The sequence below is a fragment of the Pan paniscus genome, chromosome 10 (genome assembly GCF_029289425.2).
Source record: "Pan paniscus chromosome 10, NHGRI_mPanPan1-v2.0_pri, whole genome shotgun sequence".
Classification (NCBI taxonomy): Eukaryota; Metazoa; Chordata; class Mammalia; order Primates; family Hominidae; genus Pan; species Pan paniscus.
In genome coordinates, this window is record NC_073259.2 from 52950849 (window position 1) to 52960786 (window position 9938).

General features: G+C 40.8%; 1 protein-coding gene across 1 annotated transcript in view; it reads right to left on the reverse strand.

Moving 5' to 3' along the window:
• PDZRN4 (PDZ domain containing ring finger 4) overlaps positions 1-1569 on the reverse strand; it is a 386476-nt gene extending 384907 nt beyond the window's left edge. The window contains exon 1 of the mRNA XM_008951057.5: positions 796-1569. Within this exon, the coding sequence (XP_008949305.4) occupies positions 796-1443 (648 nt within the window). The 5' untranslated portion in view covers positions 1444-1569. The remainder of the gene's footprint in view (positions 1-795) is intronic.
• Between the last annotated feature and the right edge of the window lie 8369 nt (positions 1570-9938).

The window sequence follows — 9938 nt, forward strand, 5'->3', positions numbered from 1 at the left end:
ACAAAGAAGGGAAACAACCGCTGCCTGGGGGCTCGCAGGGCCGGTCTGACCACAGATGGAGGTTCTCGGACTGGACTTCCCAGGTCGCACACACACAATCTCAATCTCTCTCTCTCTCTCTCTCCACCAATAATGAGATCCCGAGGCAAGGAAGGCTTATTTAGGGAAAGTCAGAGTGATGAAAAGAACTCTGCAAGTCTAAGAAACCCCATCTCTCAACTCCTGAGGCTGTCCTGGCCCCAACGTGCCTCACAGTCCCCAACTTAATAGAAGGCAGTTGATTCAGGCAGTGGCAGCGCAAGTGTCATCAACGCTGACACCAGTCCCAGGTGTGCGTGCGCGGCTGCCAGGGCCTCGGGGATGCTGGTGGCCGCGGGAGAGGAAAGGCTGGGCGGGGAAAGTCTTTGCTTTCTGTCTTTCCTTCTCGGATTTGCTTCAGGCACGGGACAAGTGTTCAAAAAATAGGCAGAGACGGCGGGCAGGAGGGTGAAAGATGGAAAACGAGAGTCTGGATGGAAAATGAGTTTTCCCAATTCCTACTTTCCCGGGGGAAAGTTAGAATCGAATCTGTTTAACTCTTTACAATCGTAATTTAATCAGAAAAGGGACAATCCTTAACTTCGATGCCAATCCATTCGTAAGATAATGACAGGAAAGTATGATCAGGGTGTGGATGTTTCCTGCTGCATAGTGAGGAAGGATGCCCAATTCCAAAGGAATCCTGAAGCGTCAAAGAACCGCTCCTCTTCCCACCCCAATCGACCATGCCCGCGGTGACCACCCCCCTTTGCTTACCCTGCGGTGGCCGCCACCCAGGTCGCCGACGAAGTTGCGGACGTGAGCCATGTATTGGGTGAACTTCTCCTGGTACCTGCGCGCCGTGAGCTGCACCTCACCCTGCCGCGCCCAGAGCTGCGCCAGCAGCGCCTTCTCGCGCCGCCTCCAGGCGAGGACCCGAGGCCCGGGTCCCCGCCCGCGGCCACAGCGGCCGCCCGGCGGCCCCCCGCGCGCGCCCCCGCCCCGGCCAGCCCTGGGTGCCGGACCGCAGCCCCCCCGCGCGGGCACCTCCCCACCGCCCAGCCCCGAAGCGCAGCCCCGGCGGCTGCGGAGGCGGCGGGCAGGGCCGAAGTCGCAGTGCTCGACGTGCGCCTCCAGCTCGTGCAGCCTGACCGAGTGGCCGCAGCCGCGGGCGCGGTAGTCGCACTGGACGCGCAGCTTCTGGATGAGGCTGCACAGCGGCAGCACCCGGTACAGCTCGCCGGGCGCCAAGGGCTGGCACTGCAGCGGGCACCGGCGCCGCCGCACCGCCCAGGGCAGCAGGCAGCTGGCGCAGAAGACGTGCCCGCACGGCGTGCACAGGGGCTCTTCAAGCACCTGGCCGCACAGTTTGCACTCCAGAGCCGGGTCCACGGCTTCTGCGAAGCGCTCCAGGGCAAAGCCCATGTTAGGGATGGGGAAGAAAGGGGGAGCGAAAGCAGAGTCCGTCTTCTCCGAGCCCCCCTGCCTTCCCCGGGCCACCCCCGGGGCAGCCGTCTCGCGGCGGCGGCAGTGGCTAGTTGGAGGGAGGTGGCGGGTGGGAGGTGTGATCTCAGAGTTTGTTTGGCTTGAAGTTTTCAGGCTCCTGCTAGGTCCCCTGATTTCGCCCGTATTGACGCTAATAGAAGTAACCTCCAGAGACCCCCGCCTCCTTCGTTGCCCTGCGATTTATGTTCTTTCAAATTTTGGCCGCCCAGCTTACAATGGTCCTTGGGAACACTGTGTTCTCCTTCGCCTGAACAGTGAACTTCAAGCATCGAGGCGCCTCGCCCTGGGCAGGGCTGGTGATGGGTAAAGCGCTAATGTTGAGAAACAACTTTTAAATTCACCACAATGTAAGCTTCGGGAGAGCAGAATCTTTTTGTCTGTCTGGTTTTCCGCTGAATGCCCATGGCCCGCCCGGCGTCGAGTCTATCTCCAATATGTTTGAAATCGAAGCACTTTTGTTCTTTCACATCAAAACTACAAAATCAGAAGTTAGGAAACTGTGACCTTAGGAAATCACTATAAGGAAAATAACACTAGGAAATCCACAGGGCCAGGCTTCTCAAACCATGATCCAGAAATCAGGTGAGTTAGAATGGCGCGATCCTTGACCTAGCAGCAAAGATGGGGAAAAAGTCAAGGGCCCGCCTCAGGACACTGCCTTCTTAGGGAGCCCATGAACAGCCATGCAAGGCCTCCTCCCGAGTGAGGAAGCTGGGATTCTGAGTCTGACTCCAGGTTCAGTTGCCACAGCATCCATCTTCTACTTCCACGGGCGTTTTACTACTGAGGACGGGAATGTGATCATTTGGGAACCCGGAAGGGAAAATTAAAGGGAAGGATGATGAAAGAAAGCAGTGAAATAACATATACATAAAATCTTAGTGGCTGCTTCCTTCTACTTACCCTGAATGAACCCTTTGGATCCAAATTGCCTCCCCTCCTAGTTTGACTCTTCAAATTGTGTAGCATGACAAGCCGTCCTGAAAACACGCAGTAGGGCGTCATTCCAAACCCTTCTTACTCCACTTCCTTTCCCATCTTCTGAACCTTAGGAATGCAGAGATCCTGTCACCTGGCTGCATATCACTTACTGCCATTATCCTGAAGCTGCCACCAGATGCTTGGGTGGGTTTTATAAATTAATCATTGATGATTCCTTGCTGCCAATTGAGCTTTGTTCCTGGAAAGCTTGTAATTCTCTATGACACCAAATGGCATCAGTTGGAATTGATGAGAACAGCTCCAGACTTTGTCTTTTAAATCCTTGGAGCTAACTGAAGAATTAGCAAAGACTAATAATAGAGGCTAATAACCTTCTGAGCCTTCTTTCTGTTTGAAAGATGAGATTTTGTTAGTTGTTCAATAACCAGTGACGATTGGTGTGCTAGATGTTTGATATGCTTTTAAACTCTTTTTCAAAATAAGATGCTATATTTCTCATTTAATACATATAGATTCATATGTGATAAAGTAACATTTGCCCCTATGTTCCAAATTTCCCCCTCTCTTTCAACCTTTCTACAAATAAATAGGCAAACAATGAATTTCTGATTAAATAAGAAATCATTTAACATTAACAGCATGAAAATATTTTTGTGAATTGCATAAACTGGAAATACATGTTCTAGAATTTATTAAAATACTTCTGGGCAGGAGAAATCTATTCCTTTTTTTAGCTATAGAAAAAGTTGTGACTTACAGCTATAAACATTTATAATTATAACCATGCATATACAGTTATAGCTATAGCTTGACATTTATTGGTTTTACAGTAAACACAATGACACTGACAGCATTTTTAAAAAGAGAGAGAAGAGATGGAATCTAAAAATATTCTTTTGAGACATGAGACTGTTAGGACCATGAGACTTCAGTTACTTGGAAAAAAAAAAAGTTCATATGATGTCCTTGGTATACCCATGCAATTCCTATAGCAAAAGTAAGGAGCATGAGCAAATTATGTTATGACTAATTCCAGGACGCATAACATTTTTATTATTAAAGAAAAGCAGATGTCAAAAACGTTGTCCACAGAGAATAGCAAGTTCCAAAATGAGGGCATGTAAAGTGAAACTGAGTAATGAAATAGGACAAACAGAACAGGAAAATCTTTTACGTAATAAAATAAAAGCCTAAGCATTTCCAAAAGAGCTAAGTATAAAGAAAAAACATGACAAGAATTGAACTCTAAGAGAATGGACACACCCAAGTGAACCTCATAAACTTTTGCCATCTGGAAACATTGTGGCATAAGTCTGTGACATCAGTTGAGTCAGATAGTCTCGTTTCACTTCCCAGACTGTAAAATATTTTTCTACATATTAGCAAAATTGTAATATCAGTGAAAAGCTTGAGTGAGCTAGGAATATGGAGCCTAATTAAATGGAAGTAATTAGCTTGGGTAAACAAAGAAAGCACTTTAAATTAGTTTAATGTATGCACAAATACTTCAGCAAAACAGACCCAGTAATATTTAGATGCTTTTTGGCAAATTAGACAAATTAACACCTTGCATCTTTAGCTTGGGCATACTCTTATGTTTTCACTGATCATAATTGTCTATCATCTAAACATCCCTGGATAGTGAAAATTGCAGGCTGAATACTAACGCTTGGGGAAGAGCTGAAAGGAAAGCCACTGTCTTCTTGTTGGGCAAGGCCAGCTTCTAGCTGTGTTGTGCATTGTAGCCAAAACCAAGCCTGTTACATTTCTCATAACGTTTTGTTCAGCCTGGAGCTGAGATTGTGCTTTGCCAGCCAAGAAACAAAGGAAAGACTATGAATTCACTTAGCTTATTTCCAAGCCAAGAATCATGGCTTGATTCAAGTTATCTTTAAGCAGCAGTTTGGGAGGCCGAGGCAGGTGGATCACTTGAGGCTGGGACTTCGAAACCTGCCTGGCCAACTTGGTGAAACCCCATCTCTACTAAAAATTTATTAAAAATAATTAGCTGGGCATGGTGGCAGGTGTAATCCCAGCTACTCAGGAGGCTGAGGCAGGAGAATCGCTTGAACCTGGGAGGTGGAGGTTGCAGTGAGCCGAGATCACATCATTGCACTCCAGCCTGGGCAACAAGAGTGAAACTCCACCTCAAGGAAAAAATAAATAAATAAAATAAAATCTTTAAGCAATCAGTAGTTGGTTGAGTATTTTCAGCTTAGTAACTAGTTTTTGCTTTCATCTGCTATCAGCAGTCATACATTCATGAAAAGAGATTAAAACATTAAGTTGCTAAATTATTTGGGCCAATTCCTAGTGCAGTAATGAAACTGGGATGTGCCTTGGGTGTTTCCAGTGAGAAGAGGCAGGGTTCCATCCCAGCTGAGTCATGCCTACTTCCAAGAATGAATCTAGGAGTATTGGTTGTTGAGTCAAATGCTAAAAGTCCCAAAATAAAATATTGTATTCTAAGACTCAAAAATGATGAATGGAGAGGTAAAGTGTGAAAGAGAAAGATTTTTTTCACCTCATGCACAGATAATGCTTTGTCAAAACCAACTCATTTGTGACTCTTTTTCATGTTTTATTTATTTAATTAAGGGCCATGAAGTTGGAAAGGTTGGGGGAATTTTTCAAAGAATAGGACCTTAAACATTTATTTTATATATGTTCATATAGCATAAGTTAGTACTCCATATATAACAATAGTTTTTCAATTCTCTGTTATATAAACTTTCTCATAAAGAAAATTTCATCATCTATGTTTTTCTTTTCTCAATTCCCTGGTCATTTATCATAAATTAGTACTATTTCTATAATTATCCCAAGTGCTCTAAATGTAATCTGTAACTATATTAAATTACTCTGGTAGCTGAGGCAAAAGTACTTAGCCACTTTAGGTCAAAATATTTCCTGTGGAATACATTCATTTGTGTTGAAGTTAATGGACTTTGTTCTTATCTTGATAATTTTTCCATCATAATGTGGGATCCGATTTGCACCTAGTAGCATAAATGACTATGTTTGTAATGCATGAGATAATAACAAGGTCAATTTGACAGTACAGAAAAATTCCAAACTTGATAAGAACAATAAAAGATACTTTGAAGTTGAGTTAGTTGAAAGTTTATTAAAAATGAGGCAGATTTTTTTGTAGTTTACAAAAGTAGGCTGATAACATATTATGTTAGAGAAGTGATACATTTTGGATATGTTTTACTCCAAATTATACATAATCAGTTAAATCCTGAGAACACAGAGCAGTATCAATTCTTATAATTCCTGTCTGTTGACACATAATCCATTAGGAGTTATTTGCTATTATCTTGCTTTCCTGCTATCTTTGGCAAAATGTAGTTTGAAGGGGTATTATGACAGTACAGAATGCCATTTTTAAGGGGAATAAAGTAATATGAATAAAACAATTATATACACGAAAATTGAGTAAATAATTTACAATAATTGTGCAGTCTCTGCAGGAATGAATTATCAGACACAGCAGAATGAGGAATTTGAAGAAAATCAAATTAAAGTGAGGTATTAAATTAAAAATTGTGGCAACTTAAAATTAGATTACAGACTGATTCTTCTAAAGTCACCCAGACATTAGGAAGGGTACTAGTATTCTTTTTAAGAAGGGACTATTGTAAGAGATGGTTTATAGAGAAAAATAGATTAAATTCTGCATTTAGTTAACTTTAATTTTGTGTTATATCTTGTGGGTCATAGTCACTGACAAAGAGGGATGGTATAAAAAACAACCACAAGCTAATAGATAATAACTCTTACTATGTGACAGCCACAGCACTACATTCCCTACATACACAATCTCATTCAAATCTTCCAATGATGATTTTGAGTGGGTACTATTATTGTTCCCATAACTTGACAAGTTCACACAAATCAAAAGTGGCAGATCCTAGGCTTAAACTAAGATCAGCCTCACTAAAGAACTCAGACTCTTAAACGCTATATTGTATTGGCTTGTTTTTCTTACACTTGCCATGGGGTTATTTCAGAATAAAATATGCTATCGAATGTAATATGTGAATAGACGCTGTAATTGCATTCATTTGATTCCATTGTTTAAAAGCTCTCTTTTTGTTTTGCTTTCTCTGATGAGGGAAGTTCCAAAGTCATGTTTATTAGAGGCCTTTGAATAGTTTATGTAAATGAGAATATTGTTTAACTGTTCTATGCAATACCAATAACCAATATGGCTATTTTAGACCATTTTGTTCCACATAACTGGTCTTAAATAGCTGAAAGTTTTCTATGTAATAAACCAATTGCGTATGTTCTTTAAGTTTTGTCTTAATAAATCAATCACTATATATTTCAGTCAAACTCTTAATTTGTGCTTCATTCAATAAAAATTTTCTATGGTAATATTTTTCTGGATGTTTCTGCAAAATTACAGCAATTTTCACAGAATTTTGAGATGTGAGCTCATTAAGTCAGCTTGTTGCTTAGTGGAAGAAAAGAAATTATTTTGTCGATTGTCATTTTTTACTTATTACAGTGATGTGGAAACCATAATCTAAAACCAATGTAACTAAAGTTTGAAGACAAAACCAGGAAAAATATCACTGATCTCATTTACTATCAGTATTTCTTTGGGCTTCTGAAGCCACGTGTTTGCTCATTTATCCCAAACTCAAAGGAAATCTATACATAATTAATATTATATATTAATAATTTATTACATGAAAATATAATTTTTTAAAATAACAGATACTGGAAATTCCACATGGAAACTCTGTTGACTAGAATGATGTCTAAGAAACAAAGAGATGCTTTTGCCATGACTTGTTCTGCCATGCCATAGATTTGACAGAAATTATTTAATTTCAGTATAATCTCATCTATAAAATGAAATCATTGACACCTGTATCATCCTACCTCCCGGAAATCTTGAAAGAATAAATAAACTGTGGTCTGAGGGACAGCTTGTTATAATTTCTGTTCTTTTACATTTGCTGAGGAAAGCTTTACTTCCAACTATGAGGTCAACTTTGGAATAGGTGTGGTGCGGTGTTGAAAAGAATGTATATTCTGTTGATTTGGGGTGGAGAGTTCTGTAGATGTCTATTAGGTCCGCTTGGTGCAGAGCTGAGTTCAGTTCCTGGATATCTTTGCTAACCTTCTGTCTCACTGATCAGGATTAAGAAACTCACTCAAAACTGCTCAACTAATGGAAACTGAACAACCTGCTCCTGAATGACTATGGGGTACATAACGAAATGAAGGTAGAAATAAAGATGTTCTTTGAAACCAATGAGAACAAAGACACAACATACCAGAATCTCTGGGACACATTCAAAGCATGTGTAGAGGGAAATTTATAGCACTAAATGCCCACAAGAGAAAGCAGGAAAGATCTAAAATTGACACCCTAACATCACAATTAAAAGAACTAGAGAAGCAAGAGCAAACACATTCAAAAGCTAGCAGAAGGCAAGAAATAACTAAGATCAGAGCAGAACTGAAGGAAATAGAGATACAAAAACCCTTCAAAAAATCAATGAATCCAGGAGCTGGTTTTTTGAAAAGATCAACAAAATTCATAGACCACTAGCAAGACTGATAAAGAAGAAAACAAAGAAGAATCAAATAGACTCAATAAAAAATAAAAAAAGGGATATCACCACCAATCCCACAGAATACAAACTACCATCAGAGAATACCATAAACACCTCTATGGAAATAAACTAGAAAATCTAGAAGAAATGCATAAATTCCTCGACACATACACCCTCCAAAGACTAACCAGGAAGAAGTTGAATCTCTGAATAGACCAGTAACAGGATCTGAAATTAAGGCAATAATTAATAGCTTACCAACCAAAAAAAGTCCAGGACCAGATGGATTCACAGCCGAATTCTACCAGAGGTACAAGGAGGAGCTGGTACCATTCCCTCTGAAATTATTCCAATCAATAGAAAAAGAGGGAATCCTCCCTAACTTATGAGACCAGCGTTATCGTGATACCGAAGCCTGGCAGAGAGACAACAAAAAAAGAGAATTTTAGACCAATATCCTTGATGAACATTGATGCAAAAATCCTCGATAAAATACTGGCAAAACGAATCCAGCAGCACATCAAAAAGCTTATCCACCATGATCAAATGGGCTTCGTTCCTGGGATGCAAGGCTGGTTCAACATACACAAATCAATAAATGTAATCCAGCATATAAACAGAACCAATGATAAAAACCACATGATTATCTCAATAGATGCAAAAAAGGCCTTTGACAAAATTCAACAACACTTCATGCTAAAAACTCTCAATAAATTAGGTATTGATGGGATGTATCTCAAAATAATAAGAGCTATCTATGACAAACCCACAGCCAATATCATACTGAATGGGCCAAAACTGGAAGCATTCCTTTGAAAACTGGCACAAGACAGGGATGCCCTCTCTCACCACTCCTATTCAACATAGTGTTGGAAGTTCTGGCCAGGGCAATCAGGCAGGAGAAGGAAATAAAGGGTATTTAATTAGGAAAAGAGGATTTCAAATTGTCCCTGTTTGCAGATGACATGATTGTATATCTAGAAAACCCCATTGTCTCAGCCCAAAATCTCCTTAAGCTGATAAGCAACTTCAGCAAAGTCTCAGGATACAAAATCTATGTGCAAAAATCACAAGCATTCTTATACACCAATAACAGACGGAGAGCCAAATCATGAGTGAACTCCCATTCACAATTGCCTCAAAGACAATAAAATACCTAGGAATTCAACTTACAAGGGATGTGAAGGACCTCTTCAAGGAGAACTACAAACCACCGCTCAATGAAATAAAAGAGGATACAAACAAATGGAAGAACATTCCATGCTCATGGGTAGGAAGAATCAATATCGTGAAAATGGCCATACTGCCCAAGGTCATTTATAGATTCCATGCCGTCCCCATCAAACTACCAATGACTTTCTTCACAGAATTGGAAAAAAACTAATTTAAAGTTCATGTGGAACCAAAAAAGAGCCTGCATCACCAAATCAATCCTAAGCCAAAAGAACAAAGCTGGAGGCATCACGCTACCTGACTTCAAACTATACTACAAGGCTACAGTAACCAAAACAGCATGGTACTGGTACCAAAACAGAGATATAGACCAATGGAACAGAACAGAGCCCTCAGAAATAATGCCCCATAGCTACAACTATCTGATCTTTGACAAACCAGAGAAAAACAAGCAATGGGGAAAGGATTCCCTATTTAATAAATGGTGCTGGGAAAACTGGCTAGCCATATGTAGAAAGCTGAAACTGGATCCCTTCCTTACACCTTATACAAAAATTAATTCAAGATGGATTAAAGACTTACATGTTAGACCTAAAACCATAAAAACCCTAGAAGAAACCCTAGGCAATACCATTCAGGACATAGGCATGGGCAAGGACTTCAAGTCTAAAACACCAAAAGCAATGGCAACAGAAGCCAAAATTGACAAATGGGATCTAA